Source organism: Nestor notabilis, unplaced genomic scaffold (genome assembly GCF_000696875.1).
Source record: "Nestor notabilis isolate BGI_N333 unplaced genomic scaffold, ASM69687v1 scaffold10101, whole genome shotgun sequence".
NCBI lineage: Eukaryota > Metazoa > Chordata > Aves > Psittaciformes > Psittacidae > Nestor > Nestor notabilis.
Genome location: NW_009914210.1, coordinates 3,985 through 22,362, shown reverse-complemented (window position 1 = coordinate 22,362; position 18,378 = coordinate 3,985). Strand labels below are relative to the sequence as shown.

Below are 18,378 nucleotides of genomic sequence, written 5' to 3'. Positions count from 1 at the left end.
ACAAGAAAACTGTAGCAATTTGTACTGTAGGTTTAGTTTGGAAAGAAACTGCCTGTGAATGTCACTGACACTTATTTGGGGTATGATATAATCTGTTAAAATAATCAGAACTCTTCAGTATGATAAAGAGTGGGAAAAGTCTTACCGATTTATGAATATGTAATTATGGAAGACTACTTAAAAACATTCTCTCTGTATTGGCTGCTCTTTGCATATGCATTGTGCTTACAATGACATTGACTAACTGGCTATTATTTCAAAAGCAGAGCAAATATTGCTTCTTATTTTTTTGTAAATTACAATGTCTTTTAATATATCAGCAGTTCTTAATGTTTTGTACATTTGTGTGATGTAAAAAAATTTGGTTGCAATTACTTAAATAGCATCCAGCTTGGTATTATATATGTACGCCCACTTTTCAGACACGTAACTTATTCTGTGCTGCAGGCACAGCTGATGCATTTTGGGTTCATCAGGACTTACTGGGTTAGATGTAGAGCTATGAGACATCATCTGGACTTCTTGAGAGTCAGGTTTTAAAGGCATGAAGTAGAATACACTAAACAGGGAGCATGCCATGCAAAACTGAATTTGCTCAATGCATTCTCAGCACATTGTTTGGAGAAGCTGGAGAGGCTCTGGAGAACACAATGCAGAGGCATCAGATTGCTCCATGGAGCCACAGCCTAGGTTTTGCTCAACCAATTACTTCCAGTTAGCTTTGGGCCTACTGAATGTAAGCAAGATGTATCAGGCAACTTTATTTACATTGCACTCCCTTTGCATTGAGTTCTGTAATGCCACAGATATGCTTAAGACCAGCCTATGAATTCAGCTTCAGACAACCTAACAGGCTTTTGAATGTGGAAGCTATAAAAAACCCCGTGTGTAAGAGACAATAAAAAGATTGCAGAACTCAGCTTACCTGGCTGTCCAGCCTTGTAGGGTGCAGCATTCGTCCATGAACGTATTTGAACTTGATAAGAAAATAATTCCTAAGAAACGGGTCTTGTAATAAATACCTTTCAGGGTTCTCTGTGAGGGAGAGATGACCGAGTAACAAAATGTGCCATAGAACTTTTTTCCCCTGAGGAAAATTCAATTCCAGAATTAAAATTTGGTTTTTTAAAGGGTTTTGGGTTTCTTGTTTTTGTTTGTCATCAGAAGATGCTGTTTCAGGTGGTATTAAAATAGTCTGTTGTATGAACGTATGAAAGCAATTTCAGAATTTTTTTTAAATTAGCACTGCTCGGCTAAATTAAATTTACTTCAGGAGTGTGCTAAGATCAGACTGTGCGAAAGCAAGATCTATGTATTTAGGCCTCTTAAAAAAATTAATCTTGTTGACAAAAATGTTTAATTTGAAGAAATGCAAGTATTTGCTTAACAACTTAAAAAAAATCGATCATGCTGCTCATTTTTCTTCATGTTTATTTAATTTTTTTTAACAAAATGTGCACATTTAGTTTACACAAACACGCTACAGCAGATTTCAGGTGTACGTGTATTGTACTACTCTTATCCTACACTGGTGATAGCAGAGCAGCCTTCAACATGCCTCTAACATCCCATCTCTACACCAGAATAGATACCTGATTTATTTTTCCAAAGAATGCACTTGCAACATTCTTTCTATTTCATTAATCCCCTTTCACATTTTCTGCAGCAATGTCACAATGAAGATTGGCCTCAATCTGATAGCATTTCACCTATTTTGAAGTAAACTCTGTGAACCGTGTATCTTAAAAATTACATGGATGGGGGGCAGTATTATATTTAGGTACATACTTCTATAGAAAAGTCTTTCCAGGTTCAAAATTAAGGTAGCTCCAATCTTAATGAAGTCGTGATCCTAAAGAAATGTATGCATTTATCACACATAGATGATACTGTATAGCTGAAGTTTCCAGTTTTTTCCTGATTCTGTCTCATAATTGAAGATATTACAGAAAGTTGATACAGATGTTAGCCTGTCTAGCAGTCAGCCATTATTAGTAGATGCTACAACATAGTAATATTCATTCTGAGCACTGAGGCGGAAGATGCCAAAGTTCACACCTTTTTCTTTATTAAAGGCAGAAAGACACGTACTCATGAAAACAGTGTTAGGTTTCTTCATGAAAAATTGAAAGTTGGTGGATCCTTAATTTTAAGCAAAGAACTTAACAGACACATCGAAGAAGAATAAGAAATACAGTATGTAGGACTCCTGTCATGATAAATTAAATGCTAAATGTCATGATAAATTACTAGGTAAGTGTGATTGATAGAAGCTTACTTGTATTTGTTAAGGAGTATATCTACCTATAAGCAATGTCTGTCTGTCTTTGTTCTACAGCAGTTCTTCTCAAGTTACCTATTTTGTTAGGTTTGGAGGGTTTTCTTGAAGAGAAAAGCAAGTCAAAGGTGGAAGGCAATAGCAGCATGATGTGCATTGCACATTGATTACAGCACTTTTAACTCAAAGTATTATTCAGAAAATGAGGACTACACCGTAGAAATGTGGAAAAAACCCAAACATGGTAATGCCTCTGTATAAATTAAAACCTAATATTTAAGAAATACACTCAAACACCTGGAGCTTAATCCAATACAGATGAGTAGCAAAACTTAGAATATTTATTTAATCTCCTTGTCTTTTTTATCAATGGGTTGGAATAATAATGTAAGGTCTTATTTTGTTTGGGTTTGGAGTGAAAACCTGACTTTTCAGAACAATTATTAACTAACTAGCCACTGTTGAAGCGCTAAATTGTATAATTTAAAAATTTTTTTGGTGGGAAAAGTTTATAATAAAAAATTTATTTGCATAATACATGTCTCAGTGTAAAGCTGAGTAATTTTATTTATGATAAAGTGGGAAATCCATCTTTTAGATAATTTTGCAGAATAGCTTATATTTGTCTATTAGTTGTAGACCTAGGTCTTCATTAAATCACATTTTCAAAGAGCTGCATGGATCGCATTATGTTCTCATCCTGTAAAAAAAAGAAAACAATAAACCAAAAATCATACACCATTACAAATGTAGTTGGCCAATACCTGCAGTGAAACGGGATAGATCTAACAGTATTTTAGTTAATGCTAACGTTATTTCATAGCTTGTTTGGAGAAATTGTTAGCAGAAAAAGGCCGGCAATGGATTTATGCTTAAATAGGTTTGCGTGTATATTATTTAAACCAAAACTGTTCTGTCAAGAATACAATAGCATGTTAAGATAGTTAAATAAGTCTGCAATATTTTGGAGGTTACGAGTTTATATGCAGTATAATAAAACACCTATAGACAATAAATACTCAAGGAGTAATTGTTGTACCCAAAGTATGAATCTATACATGAAATTTCCAGTCCTGTGTATCGTACACAGGAGCCTTTTTGCAAATCCAGTGCATTCTGTTGCATAGCTAGGGGTGACTAAAATAAAATAGATTTAAATGTGCATCTTTGCATGAACTGAAGAGTCAGTCATTTCCTCCACAACACTCTGACTCCTCAGCTCGGATTTTCTGTGTGTTTACACTGAAAGATGTTGTCTGCTTTCCCATGCTACTTCTGCTTTCTGATTACTTTGCATTAGGTAGGTGATAAACCCTTTGACTCCCAGGTTCTGCATCATGCTTACTGATGCATTACTGTGTACTGCAGTTTTTATCAGTAAATAACTCGGCAAAGCAGTCAGCAAAAAATAAATCTTTTTGTAAGAAAGATTTACCTTTCAGTGTATAGAAGAAACAGTTTACCTGTAGCAGCCCATATTTGGTGGTGCTTTTGGATCAACAGGTGCTAGTATAATAAAAGACATTCAATACAAGAGTGTATTACATACTTATTTACCATTTGCTGGTCTCCACTGTACTGATCCTCTCAATCTGAATGCAAACCCTTTAGTACTTGGAGAGATAATCTAGCCATCTTTAACTCTAGAGAATGAAAAGACTGAATTTCATACACTATTTTAGGAAGTTTCATGAAAGAGGTGCATGAAACCCCCACTTAGAAAAGTTGTCTCATAGCATTCTCCTCTCCTGATAGGTATGTAGGCTGCCTGTACATTAATGTCCCAATAACACATGTTCAGTACCCATTTCTAGATAAATTATTCACTGTTCAGTCTCATGGATGAACTGCTTTGTAGAAAATGTCAAGTCTGAGTAATTTTCTTAATTTATGTTATGAAACATGCACACTGGGGTTTTTCATCATTGATTCTGTATGTCAGCTCGTGATGTTGCTGTAAGAAGTGATCTATGCACTGTTTTGTGCTGATGAACTAACTTATGAAAGCAGTGATATACAATTTAAAAAAAAATAGATTAATGCATAAAAACCTTGTACAGGAAATTTACTATATTATATTGCTGGAAATTAAAATAAACTAACTTTTTTCCCACTATACTGTTTTGAAACATCAATGCGCTATTGAAGATAGCTGATTAATGTAATGTTAAAGTTTGATTTAACTGGAATAATTTGACATTTAATTTTTTACAAATGTTTTTTGGCAACTAACGTTGGCAACTAAGCTCAGCAAATATGCCAAGCAAGCACCGCACTCTAATATAGAAAGTGTTTTAACACTTCCTAACAATTTTATATGTCTGATCATTAATCATAGAATCATATCATCATATCATAGAATGCTTTGGGTTGGAAGGGACCTTAAATGGACAGGCCATTCTTTTATTGCGACCATGAATTAAGAGTCTTGAACTTGCTGTATACTTCAGGCCATACAGTGCTACTGCACTGACAGTTGTACCAAACCAGTAAAAAAATCTCAAGACCCTATCCCAGGAACCTGAAGTGAAGTGTCTGTATTCAGATATGCTCTGCTGTTTTCCTTCTTACTCTTAAAGTAAGCACACCATGCTTCCATAGTGATCACAAAATGCAAGCAAAAGAGATGTACTTCTAAGACCCACTGATCTGGCTTCCAAGTCAAAATAGAAGAATGACAGTTCTCAGAGACTGTCAGCTCTTGCCTGAGATAGATACCATTCAAAGAAAAGGCTCCTGCAGCTTTTCCCTGGCAGAACACGCTTCTAGGCCATTTTAAGATACAGATTGAATGGGATCTGGGCTTTAGTTTGGCTGAGGACTTTTTGTAGTGCTTGTTTCCTGGCACTGTTTTGTCTCTAGTCCCACAGCCTGAGCTAGAACTGGCATGTATATCTGTACACCTTTAGTGTATTTTCACATGCACCAGATGCAGCTCTGTCTGCCATATTAATCAGTGGGCGTTCCCATTCCAAGGTTTGAGGTACAGTCATTTGGTAGGCAAACTGGTAGGGAGGATTTGGAGCAGACTTCTATAGCATCAACCTTAATGCCAAAGGAGGGTTTGCAGGTGAGGAAACCACCATAGCTGTCAAAGCCTGAAGAGCAGCAGGTGTGCTGTGCCACTGTCCTGAACATCCTGATTTTGGTAAGCAAAAGGTAATAGAACTAGCAGTGGTGTAGAGAGAGCGAGCAAAGTGTGATTAAAAGTGTGGACTGGTTTCCCTAGGAGGAAAACTTGAACAAATGTGTACAGCTCAGAAAAGATACTGAATGAAGGGCAATAACCACTATTTTCCATAACATCGGAACATACAGAAAACATAAAAATATTGCATGGTAGGTCTAAAACATAAGCAGATTTACTACAGGAAGGATCACAGGATCATTTGATTTTGCTTTTGGTATTATTAAATGCTTATGAAAGATGAGACACCTTGCTCCTGGGGTGGTGTGACTCACTGCATGCTGAGGCAAGACAGGAGCCTGAATCTTACCTTTTTAGATTGGTCTTGTACCTATTAGGATATTAAAAAGAGGTTTTCCTACATGTGTGTTTTAAACAGAAGCAGCCACTACTGTCCGTTGTGAAAAATGTAACCCTGAAAATGCTGAAGCCACATTAACAACTGAATCAAGTTTCTTGAAGGATTTAGCTTGAATCCTAACCCCAAATCTCATTTCTGAAACCAAATCTTGATACAAGCATGAATTACACACTTTGCAGCTCAGGTGTCTTTACAGAAGAACAGCTCTTGGTAGGTAGACAAAAATTTAGGCAGTGAGATACTTTGGTATCAAAAAACATTGCCACCTTTGAAGCTAAAAGCAAGTGAAGGTGAGGTAAGTGGCACGATGAGAATGGTGTCTCTGTCATGTAGCATTTTAGAGAACATCTCTCTCACATATATTCTGAATACTTGGAAGAGGTAAATAAGAAATCTAACAGATGTAAGAAGCTGTTGAACCACACTGGAAAAGGCGATTAGGCAATTCCTTACTGAAGGTACTAATTTTCTTTGTAAATGATTCACTCAGCCAATCACCATAACTGCTGTCATATCCAGATTAATCTGTCATTTAACTTCCAGAACTTTGCGGACTCTCAGCTGGGAAATGAATCTCTACTCCATTTCTAATGATCACTTCGCTTTAGCAGAGCAAGTGCCTTTCATTCATGTTGAACAAGACTGACAAGCTAGAGCCAGTGCAGTAGAGCACTGCTGACAGACATTACCCAGTACCAATTGCTAAGGGTATAAAGAACAGGCTGTTGCTTTTTTTCATCCCGCAAAATCAGTGGATTAAAATCAAACAAACAGAATCATTTACTAGGCAGCCATGCTCACGAGAGCAACCCCAAGGAATAACTAGAGAGGTGTATAAAAATAGACCAATTCTAGAGCTTCTTTTTTATTTCCTTTTCACCTTTCCTATTACAAATTGTTACAAATCTTATCACTCACTAACTTCATTTATCTTGCTAGTCTTGTCCTCCCCTGTCTTTTGCCTACTACTCTCAGTCTAGGAGGAGGTAAGCAACACACAGAAGCCATATTGCTGGTCTGTGTCAGCTTCATATTAGTCAACCTGGAAAAGGGATCAGTAGGACACTGTAATGATTCCTTATATTTATCACTGTTACAAATACTGTTGGGTTTATTTGCTACATCAATTTTTATAATGTATGATTATCTTATCATTGGATCTAACATGACAATTTACAGTACTTAACAACCTCTTATCACACCAAAGAGTTATCATCATTATTCTGTACTGTATCCTGTTTCTTGCATTTTTTAACTGACAAATTAACAGTAGTTCCTTACATTTCTGAAAATACAACCTATCTTTCCTTATATCTTCTCCTGGTCTGAGAGCAAACTGGTTTCTGAATGGCAGAGGAGTGAAAACAGGCTGCAGTTCCTGCTGCAGAAGTTTATTCTGATTCCTGGCTCTCGAGGCAAGGAGCTGCTTTCAGCAGCTGAAGGAAATTAACAGCCACCTGGGTAGTGTAAACACTTGCAACAGATAATCACAACCAGTTCTCACTCCCTTGCCTTGAGAAAACTTGCCTGCTGTTAACTCCTGCCATCCAACACTTTGTAAGCTCCTTGTACTCTCCCTTTTTAAGGCCTCCAGCAGGTCATGATTCACTGCTGGAGAAAACTATAGCTGATAAATTTTCAAGCAATATTAATATTATTATTATTGCTGTGCCTGTATGCCAGTTGTAAGAGGGATATGTTCCCCAGCATGGGCAGAAGATAAATATTTATCTGAATGCAAAGAAACCTTCTGCTATCAAGTACAAAGAAAGCACTGCTAAAGAGAGCAGGGATGTGGACAGTTTTCCTGTAAACAATGACAGCTTGCATATAACATGTCTTCTAGAGATTCAGGACACAAATTTATTTAGATTGTTCAGTGTTTTTCTGTAATGGTGTACATACATACGCTACCTTGGGAAAATACTGCCTCTGGTTATTAAGATTACCATCAATGTCACTCCAGAAATCTGTGTAGCGCTATGATCCATCTGATAGCATTATCTAACAGGTAAAAGTTCAGTACTTATCACTGGATGCTTACTTTCTGGCAGCTCTCGATGAATTCATCTATGGTAACTACTCCATCTTTGTTTTTGTCCATTTTCTGTTGAGAAAGAATAAGAATGTATGTTTATCCTCCTGAAATCCTGTGTAAAACAAGTCCTTTTTATTACCAATTTTAGCTATATGTCAGCCTAAGGAATAACCAGGCCAAAAGGCAGTAAAGATGTAGTAAGTGACATTGTAGAATAAGCTTAAGGAGCTTATTGTTAAAAAAGCAAGGTGTGATGTGTAGATCTGAGAAGCATGGGACAGAACCACAAAGAATAAGGACTACAAAATTGGTAGGATATACAATGTAACATATCTGCTAACAGAGCCCTTTTTTGGCTCTATGTTACGCAACCCACCTGGAAAAACGTTTCCACGTGTTGTCTAGGTGCATCCTCCTTGAGAATAGGATAGGTGCATTTTCCCATCATATCATATATTGCTTTCATGATATCAAGCATTTCCTGAAGAAAAAACAATATGTCTGTGTAATGTAAGGTGCATCGTAGACACCACTTTAACGCAGAACACGAAAATGATTTTAGGATTTACATTTTAGAATAAAATTTTGAGATTGTGCCTGTTATTTTATATCTGAACAGCTTCAAGAAGGAACTACTATGTTCCTAGAGATTCCAGCATGTTTGTTCAGTTTTCACAGGCACACTTCTACGTATACAACCTCTATTTTCAGTGATTAGTGTAAAAAGTAGGCCTTACCTCTTTAGTTATATATCCATCCTTATTTATATCATACAAATTGAAAGCCCACTTCAGTTTCTCCTGTACTGTCCCTCGAAGTAAAATTGAGAGACCCATAACAAAATCCTAAATAGACAAGAGGTCTTGGTCAGTTTGGGATTGAGCAGTTTTTCACAAACACTCAGGAATCCATAATAATACACGTGTCAGAAGCACGGGCATCTGGAAGAAATGGGTTGTTTCTTTTTATTTTTGCTTCACAGTAGTAAGTCGTAAGGATTGCTGTTTTTTTAAATAATTAACAATCTAAGCGCTGTTTGCCACACTCATAATTAATAAGTAAATTGAGTAATTTTCTATAAAATAAGCTATAATTTTCTGTTAGTGGATTTATCCTCTGAAATGCCTCACATAAGCAGTTCCTGTTGAACTGAATACCAGGGGAAAGCAATTCCCATGGTTTAATGGCCCATAAAATAGCTCAAGTGAAAGTTAGAATAAGCACAGGAGACCAATTTTGGGAGAACTACTGACTAAGGAACATTAAATTCTTGTTAAATCTATATCTTGTTGGAAGTGGCATATGTGGTCCCAGACCTCTTAGATCAATCTGTTTCAGTCAACATCTGAAATTTCATGTATGCTACAATAAACGTCAATACTTAAACCTTTTATTGCAGGTATTATAGGGAGTAATATTTATGATGTGTATGACCTTAATGCTTTTGTGACCTACCAAAGCTCTACTGTTGTAGAGCTATTCCACAGAAATAAATCAGAAGACTTTTGGCATTATATATAGGTTATAGATTTTTGTTTCATAATTAATACTCTTTTGACAGCACAAATGTCATCTACATTTAGTGAGCATCTTCCAGATTGGAGAAAATATCAACTGGGATATGCCATCACCTGTCTTCTGTATTTCTTAGCATGTTAACTTTTTTTGAACAGTGGCTTTTTTTTTTCCTAACCATCTCCTCCCCCTTTTCCATTTGATAAGCTTGTAAACCCATACATCTGTGAAACTGTCCCTGTAAGAGTTTGAGCAGAATATGGAAAGAGTTTATATTTAAATGCACACTTCTACATCATTGATGAAGACATACAAGACATCTTAGAATAACATTAAAGCAGAGACAATAAAAGCTGAAAAATTTATTATCGGCACCAGCGAAGTTTATGCATTTCCTTAAAACAGTAACAATGGAAAAGTCTGCACTGAGGTTGGACACCAGTTACAAAGGTCTGATGTACTACACAGTCAAGTATACCCAATATAGTGACACAGACACAGATATCATGGCCTCTGGTGGTCTAGTAGGCACAGACAGCTCCTTTGACAGCCTCAGGCTTCTTAACAATTCAAGTGTTATGTTCTGGGTTTGCTCAGCCTGTCATTGGTGTATGTGCCCTTTGGGGTAAATGGATACATGAATCTTGAAAGAGTTTTGCTCAGCTTGTCTTGTCTACATCTCAATGACTAATCGAGGGTCACAGGGTTAAATCTCCAAACAGCTCTTTAACAATGTACTATTAAGTATTAAAATGTTCAAGAAATTCAGAACAGATTTGATCACATTACAGCATTAGCAATTAACCTTTTTAATTCAGTACTATGTCTTTGAATCTTTTCTGCACTGTTTCACATTCTTGATGTAGCTTTTCCTGAAGTCCTTAGCAAAGGTCTCCAGTAACTTTATTTCCTTAGAGTATTATAGTTCAGAACTCTGACTTTATTTTTAATTTGGTACCAGCAACATTTTTGCACTTATTCTACCTGAACCATATATATATTTCTTTTCCTTATTATTTCTCTTTTTTCCTTTCTGTGATGCACCACCCATATGTTAGCTGCCTTCCTGGCATCATTTATATCCCCATTTGCAAAGGTGCCCGTCTATCATAGATTTTAAAAAAAATGCGTAAACCCCCTTGATTTTATGCTGTTTTGCATGGCACTGAATGTTCTTATAAAAGTTGAGACAACTCAAAAACCTTCCAGGTGTGTGCTCTAAACTTTGCAAGAGTGGGTCATCTCCTTTCATGTTGCATCAACAACGTTTGAGAATCATATATAGTTCAGTTCAGGAGCATTGACTTTATTTGAGTGTTGTGCAGGAGCCATCTCAGGAACAATAGAAAGGATTTATGATAAAAGCTGGGGTATCTTTTCTATGTACTTACTTTCATGCAATTGAAGAATACAGAAATAAAATCATATAGAAGTAGAAAATCCGATTCAATGGACAAAGGCTAAATCCACAGGGTACTTTGGACTAGATCCTCAAAGAGAAAAATGCTCTACATGGTGGAAGGCAATGTGTATCTCAGGAGCAATATATCTATGCTAGCTGTTAAACTAGTAATCCAGTGCAGAAAGCTGCAGCAAAGCAATGGAGTTGGGGGTAGCAGCTAAGCTCAGAGAGTGCCTGTCGTTATGCTCGTTACCATCAACTCAGTGACACATGAATCAGGCATACTATTTAGCAGGGAGCATGAACCTAAGTCCCAATTACAGTATCAGAGTACACAGATGTGCTTTCCTTCCTGGTTTAGACAACTGATTTCTGGAGAGAGGAATTCTACTTATAGAGCCTACTTATTTTTGAAATAAGATTCACAGTACTTCTTGGACACTTACATGCCCTAAAGATGCCAACACTGTCTACCAAGAGGGGCAGTCCTAGTCAGCTAAGCACCTAATGAGGAGAGGTGCATCTCATCTAGGGTCGCAAAGTTGCTAAAACTCTGGAGAAGGTGTGGGCTGGGACACAACTCTAGGTCAGGTCTCTCTTCACTCTGTGACAGCAAAGTTAGAAACACAGTTTGTGTTTTGGTACTTGCCTTCACTCCGTTCCAAGGCTTCCTGTTTCTAATTTGCTAGCTTTTTGATGAGCATGCTAATACCTGTGAAGACCTCCATTAAATGCCAAACTCTCCTGTGCTTGACTTTGATTCTGCAAGAAAGGGGGATGTCTCACTAAAGGTTTGCACCTGTACTGAAGGCTCTGTGTGGTCAGTATCACAGCCTGCTCAACATTTCAGTTCCGCACTACAACTGTATAAAGTCTCTGGTTGTCACCTGAGATTAACTTGTATTTGTTTGGGTTGTTTTTCCAGAAGTGATTAATTATCTCTTAGAAAGGTTGTTGATGACTTTCTGATTGCTTTATCCAATCTTGGGGAGAACTATTTCATTAATAAATTAATTAACAAGCTTAATAGTATGCTGTCCATACATCCATAGGAAAATTTAAAATTATTTCACCTGATCCTGTGTTCCTTTATATCTTGTTCAATGCTAGGAGAAGTAGGTAGGTAGGCACATAAATCCATTTTTGGATGGAGAGGGATTTTTTACAAGGGCATGAAGGGATAGAACAAGGGGGAACAGCTTGAAGCTGACAGAGAGGAGATTTAGATTAGATATTAGGAAAAAATTCATCACTATGGGGGCGGTGAGACACTGAAACAGGTTGCCCCAAGTGTTCAAGGTAGTGTTCAAGGCCAGGCTGGACAGGGCTTTGAGCAACCTGGTCTAGTGGAAGGTGTTCCTGCCCCTGGCAGTGGTAGTGGAACCAGATGATCTTAAAAGTCCCTTCCAACCCAAACCATTCTATAATTAATGATTCATTAAACTGCTACCCTCATGTTACTGCCTTGCAGACGATGACTGTTTATCACTGTAGTGAAATACCAAAGTTGTGTTTGATCTTAAGATCTGAACTCTTCTATGGAATTGAGTTAACATGTTTGTTAATGTATTAATTAATGCAAAATTCTTAGGTAACAATTGAGGAATAAAGGAATCAGAAAATCACCAGCAAATTTGCTAAGAATTATTAGTCACTTTTTGGAGCAACAAATGTAAGTTTGATTTTGTTTAAAAGTGTCAAAAATCTTCAAACATCTCCATTGCATTTGGGCACAGCTTTGCACTTTAAGGCACTGACAATTAGTGGGATTACTGAGTGACCTTCCTCTCATCAAGATCCCATACAGAATAGCCTTAACCTGCAGCTACAACAAACTAAGAACTGACTTGGATATTTGCATGTAGGTGTAATGTGCTTTACGTTTGAGTATTGAAGTTAATTAACCTCCATTTTCCTGACTCTATAAATAGGCTTGAGGGCCAGATCTTAATTTTGGTTCAGTTATAAAATTTATGCAGCAAGTGGAAACTTTGCTGTCACATCTGTCTCTATCTGATTGGAAAAGTTCACTAATAAGCCAAAAGACCCCTTCAATAGCTGGGTCACCAGGTTATCTGAAAGTTTGTCACTCATGTTAAAGCAAAACTAATTTTGGAAACTAAAGCATAACTAATTTTGGAAATAAATTAGTCTCAATGTATATAATTATGGGATATGGAGATATAGGTTCAAGCAGTTTCATGAGTTTGTTTTTTATGCTACATAAAATGCTTCAGTTGGAGTGCCTGACTCTTATCAGAGCAAATAGAGATTTAGGGATGACAAAACTGTAAGGACATAGCAATCTCAACAAGCAATCTCATCCAATGAAAGTATGTGTTTAAGTTGTCCTAAAGTCTAACACTTCATTGTTGATGATTGAAAATTTGAGGAAAAAAGTGCAAAAAGCTAGAACAAATTCTCCCTTTCTTCTTCCCCACAACTCCAGCTACCACTGCTTCATTAGAAAAACGAGAGTGCAACACCAGAAATGTCATTCTTACCTGCATTCTTTCAGTACCATTTCAGTTTTTCACATCCTTTTTACGCAGAAGACAGCCAAAGAGTGTTTTCCATCATTGGTTATTATATTAAGTTGTATTTACTCCTGCACTTTGATGCAGAAAGTAAATTGGGATGATTATTTATTCCCCAAATTCTTAAATCACTCTCTGTTTCTTTACCTTTTTTGCTGTTTGATTGGCTGTTTGGGATTTTTTGGTATGGGCTTGCAGGTTTTTTTCTAATGGGAATTAGAAAGCTAGAGTGCAGGTTGGTATACAAAGAATATGGCACAGTTGAACCTATAATAAAATGGAGTGGGGAAAAAAATGACGATTGTATTTTTCACATTTCCCAATATCTACTTTCACTTCTTGCAGCTACTTTCACATGATTAGAAAAAAACCTAAACATTTCTAACATAAAGAGGATGCTTTTAGAACAGCTGTCATATAATGTGTAAGCATAATGCTGCAACATGGTACAAGGACACAGAAACGAGTATTTTGACGGCAGTAGAGTCATGCTGGATTCACAATTAATGCAAAAAATAGTAAAGCCTGGATCACTCTGTCTAAGTCAATATTGAACAAAAGTAAGCTGGAAATCTGTTTTGTCAACAACAAAAACCCCACTGCTTCTTTTATTTTCCTGGTTTATTTTATTCCAAAGCCTTTTTTGTACACAGACCTGCACTTTTGACATATTCAAATCCCTTAAAAAGGGCTTCATATTTACTGCATTTCTTAAGGCTTTCTGTCTGAGATACAAATGTCAACAAATTGTTCAGGAAAGATACAAAAGCTTCTTTTGTTCTCATTATTCTTAATGTTAACAGCAGAAATACTTCTCAAATACTGATGCTGAAAATGTTTTCTCTCATTGCCTCTGCTGTTGCTGATTTAACCAGAAGGACTCCTTATGTAGAGAAGATGTGAATAAAACCTCCATTCCTGTTTCTAGTTTCACATGGAGCCCATTGATTCCAGCTGTCTGTGAAAAAGGTAGATGGGGTTCATGTTTTTCTAAATAAATACAAATAACCCCTGACAAAATGATCTGGTTATGGCCCCAGCTGAAGTATAGATTTCCAATTGCAAGGCACCTACCTGCTTGGTGAAGCATTTCCTTCCATATTACATCAATAATAAAGCAATGGAAATGCTTTGAAAAAAAATCTGTCAGACCTCATAACATCGTTCACTCAAATAATAAAAACACATATAGGACATTTGAACAAATTTAAAGGGGATGTATTCATCACAATCCAGTCTCAAGTCCATTATAAACAAAACAAAACAAAGGAAAACAAGACAAAGTGAACATTCCCTTCTGCAAATGAACCAAGAGACTATTTAATTCTATACCTCAAAATAATGGCTCCCTCACATTATTTTGTACATCCTGCTTTCCTCTAAACTATTGCAGTGAGTTGCCTTTTTACCATATGGCCTCGATGACCTCAGCCTTAGCAGGGAAAGGCAGAATTTTGAAAATGTAGGAGGCAGTTCAACGGAGGAAGAATGAATTTCAAACTCTTGTGCTTTTAAATACATTTGCTTTAAAGACTTTTTTTGGTAGAACCTTTTCCTGGAAAATAATAGAGTATGTGAGCAATCCTGTTTTGGCTGAGTCATCCCCATAACATCAGTTGTAGTTAAGAGTCCTTCTCACCTTGCAGAGGCAGGGAGGAAGATAAGGATTATTTTATGTAACTTGTTTATAAATTGGGTTACAGATTTATAAAACTGTTACATAGCAGCACAGTTTAAGGATATTTGAGGGATATACAATTGTAAAATAATAAAGATGACTTTTGTTAATACATCGGAAAAACTCAAAATCTGAGTCCTATACACTAAATTTTTAATAATGTGAGACATATAGTTAAAGCCATGAAGCTGGACTTAATTACAAAGCCTGGCAAAATATTCAATTGCAGAGAAAGAAGTAACAGCATCACTTACCTCAAAACTTACAGACCCATTGTGATCAGTGTCAAATGCATTAAACAGAAAATGTGCATAAGTTGTGGAATCTACAATTTAAAACAGTAAAAATAATTCATCGTAAGCACGTCTTATCTGAACAAAGTCACGCTACTGTAATCTAAAACAACCTGTCTTAATGGCAATGCTACCTTACCGGTTAAATGACTGTGATGGGATCTATATCACGTTAAAAAAGAAAAATGTGTTCATTTGTTCACTTTAAATGGGGGAAGCAGACACTGCCATCTGCGCATCTGGCATATTGTTTTTACTCAGAAGACAGGCCTGTCACCCAGGTTGAAGGTGAGCTTGTCAGAAAGCTGCTGCTGCGCTCGCATCATATGTTTCCCACAGGTGAGATAAAATCCTTTCCAGAGAAGCAGATTCTTAAAGCTGAATTGCTGCTTCATTCCCACAAACATCTTATGAGGGCTACGTACTTAAAAAACCTTGGAAAAACTGGCTGTGACTAAGTGAAGTGGTCAATAAGACTCTGATGATGACCTTAAACAAGTGATATCTTCACTATTTTACTTCACTTTTCAAACCTACTGACCAGTACATACATATTCTTCACTCATTTTAGAAACATAAGACAGCGTGAATATAAATTTGTCAAACCTCTAAAGTTTTCATAGAGATCTAGCTTGCCATTTCCACCGAATGACTTCGAGAGGCACAACCTGCTGCAGGAGGTACACTGCGAACTCCAGACTGCTTTGTTAATATTAGCTGCTGGGGTTATGGGAAGTCAGCTTTCCTGATAGCTTCTGATTGTCACTTTTTGCTGCTCTTCATTGAGATTTGTGAAAAGGCTTTATTATGAAACTAAAAATGCTGTTACTAGTACACAACAGCATGTTACTGATGAGTGAATTATCTGTATTCGATACTTTTCTACCCTGCTAAAAATCTAACTTTTCACTGTATTTTACTAAAGTTAAATGAAGCAAGAAGAAAAAGCTTTTAATTTTTTCCTTTTTATTTTGGAAAGTGTAGCTCCCCTGTTGCAGAGAGAGTAATGGCATTGCTGAAACTGCAGTGAACAGTGTAACCATGCGCCCTAGTAACACAGTATTGCCATTGCTACTTAAGAATCCACAAGCTTTAGAGGGTGTTTGCCCCAGGACAGAGGCTGGTCAGCTTGCAGCCCTGTTTCCTGTGGTTTAGCTGTAACAGCAATCTCTCAAATTGATCAGGTTTCTAAGGCTCATTCATTTTAGTCCCGTGGTGCAACTATAGCTTTACACATGTATCAGTAACAAGCCGTTATTCTATGTATAAGCAGGTACTTATGACTCTAACATAATGATGCTGTGGAGAGAAGAATTTTTTGCCTCATACACCAACAGATGCCTTGAGCAGTGGAGAGATGGGATTTAGCATAGAGGAGAGCAGGTATGTGATGAGAGAGGTCAGGACAAAGACTGGCACTAGGGACCCCACATCTACAAAAAACTTGCTCATGGTCAGTTAATGCAGGTATGGAGATGGACAAAACTGGTTTTAGGGGTAGCAATGAAAAGAAATAGTATATAACAAATGTACAAGTCACCACCTACAATCATACTTGGGTGTAATGTGGAGCTGCAAACCAATGGAGAAATATAAAGGCTTAAAAACTTATTAGCAAGCATGTAGAAATGACCCCAGGTGAAACCTAAGTGAGGAAGAAGAAAGCATCAACATGAACACCCTATTCCTCCTGGGCAAGGACTCCAGATGCCAATAGTCCACTGCAGTTCCCTCATTCTCCTCCACGTGATGCCACTGCCTTAAAGGCCCAGAGGAGCAGTGGAAGGTTGAGCATTACCACCAGGAAAAGGGGTAGGAACTAAGAACTGAGTGTGTATCAACTTTAACCACATTAATATTCTTTCCTTTCTGTAATAATTAGGTCTGGACTGATAAAGAAGACGAGGCTTTTAAGATTACATTTATTCTCACAATACATTTTAGCAAAGATGTGTTTTCTCTTTGCCCATAAACAATTCTGAGTGTTACAATAGGAAAGATATTATTATTATTATTATTATTAAAGTGTAGTAAAGGTGTAGTCACATGCAGAGAATTATTCTGAGTAGCCAGGGTAACAAAAAAATATAATATCTGAAACTGTAATTGTTAGCCCGGTTTAAAAGCTTAGATACAGAAATAATCAGTAGGCAGGTCAACTCTTTTAGCCTTTTGTTCTTCCCTATTGAGTGTGCCTGCTTAGTAAGGACTTCAGTGATGGTAATCCATACCGAATGCTACTCTTTACCTTCTAAGTCTTCATTCAAAATAAAACTAATTGGTACGTGTTTTGTTCCTACCAATTAAGTGTGGGGGTTTTTAAAATACAAATGAAAAGAAAGACCTATGAACAGTCCCAGAGAAACATGCAGATCTCAAGAGCTGTGGGAGAAGATGAAGAGGCAGCACTGAAGAGCTGTAGGAGAATATGGAGTATTGAATGGTAAAAGCAAGAGAGAGGAAAGAGAGGAAAACAATTCAAATTAAAAGAAAATCCAAGGTTCAAGGCAAAAAAAGTGTTATACATTTTTGTATTACCTTCATTGCACTAAAAGGTAATAAAGAGAAAGAAAGTAATGAAACTCACGGAAATTGATTAATTGAAATTAAGGTTAGCAAAAAAAGCCCTCGTATAGGTAGAGAAATCACACAGAAGTCAAAAGGGTTCTGCCATTAGTATAGAGGGTACCTGTAGTGCCTCCTACAGTTTTCATTCCTACTGTGAAAGTTTTTGCGGAATAAAAGAGAATGATGAAGACTGTGTAGAAAGTTTAAAAAGAGGTAACCTACTCAGAGAAACCTGGTTTTCAAAGGTATCCAAACACAGGTAGTAACCTCATAATAGAAGACTGACTTCTTGTAGGCATTGCGTTTCATTCAGAAATATATACTTTAAAATGTGTTCATACATCAAGAAATTATCCCATGAGTTCAGATAGAGCTTGAGACGACAATCTTGTCAATTTGAGCAACATGCTTTTTTGTCAGACTTAGGAACTAACAAACAAAGCTCTTTGTTCACTCTAGTACTAGTTACATGCACTCACCTCCCTGTGGAAAGAACTGAGAGTAAATCTCTTTGAAGGTTT

General features: G+C 36.9%; 1 protein-coding gene across 1 annotated transcript in view; it reads right to left on the bottom strand.

Annotated features, from left to right (window-relative positions):
• Positions 1–2,813: 2,813 nt before the first annotated feature.
• KCNIP4 (Kv channel interacting protein 4) overlaps positions 2,814–18,378 on the bottom strand; it is a gene marked incomplete at its 5' end in the record, with an annotated part of 18,961 nt that continues 3,396 nt past the window's right edge. Inside the window, 6 exons of the mRNA XM_010023541.1 lie at positions 2,814–2,978; positions 7,871–7,933; positions 8,241–8,345; positions 8,602–8,709; positions 15,251–15,321; positions 18,337–18,378. Of these exons, the coding sequence (XP_010021843.1) occupies positions 2,931–2,978; positions 7,871–7,933; positions 8,241–8,345; positions 8,602–8,709; positions 15,251–15,321; positions 18,337–18,378 (437 nt within the window). The remainder of the gene's footprint in view (positions 2,979–7,870; positions 7,934–8,240; positions 8,346–8,601; positions 8,710–15,250; positions 15,322–18,336) is intronic.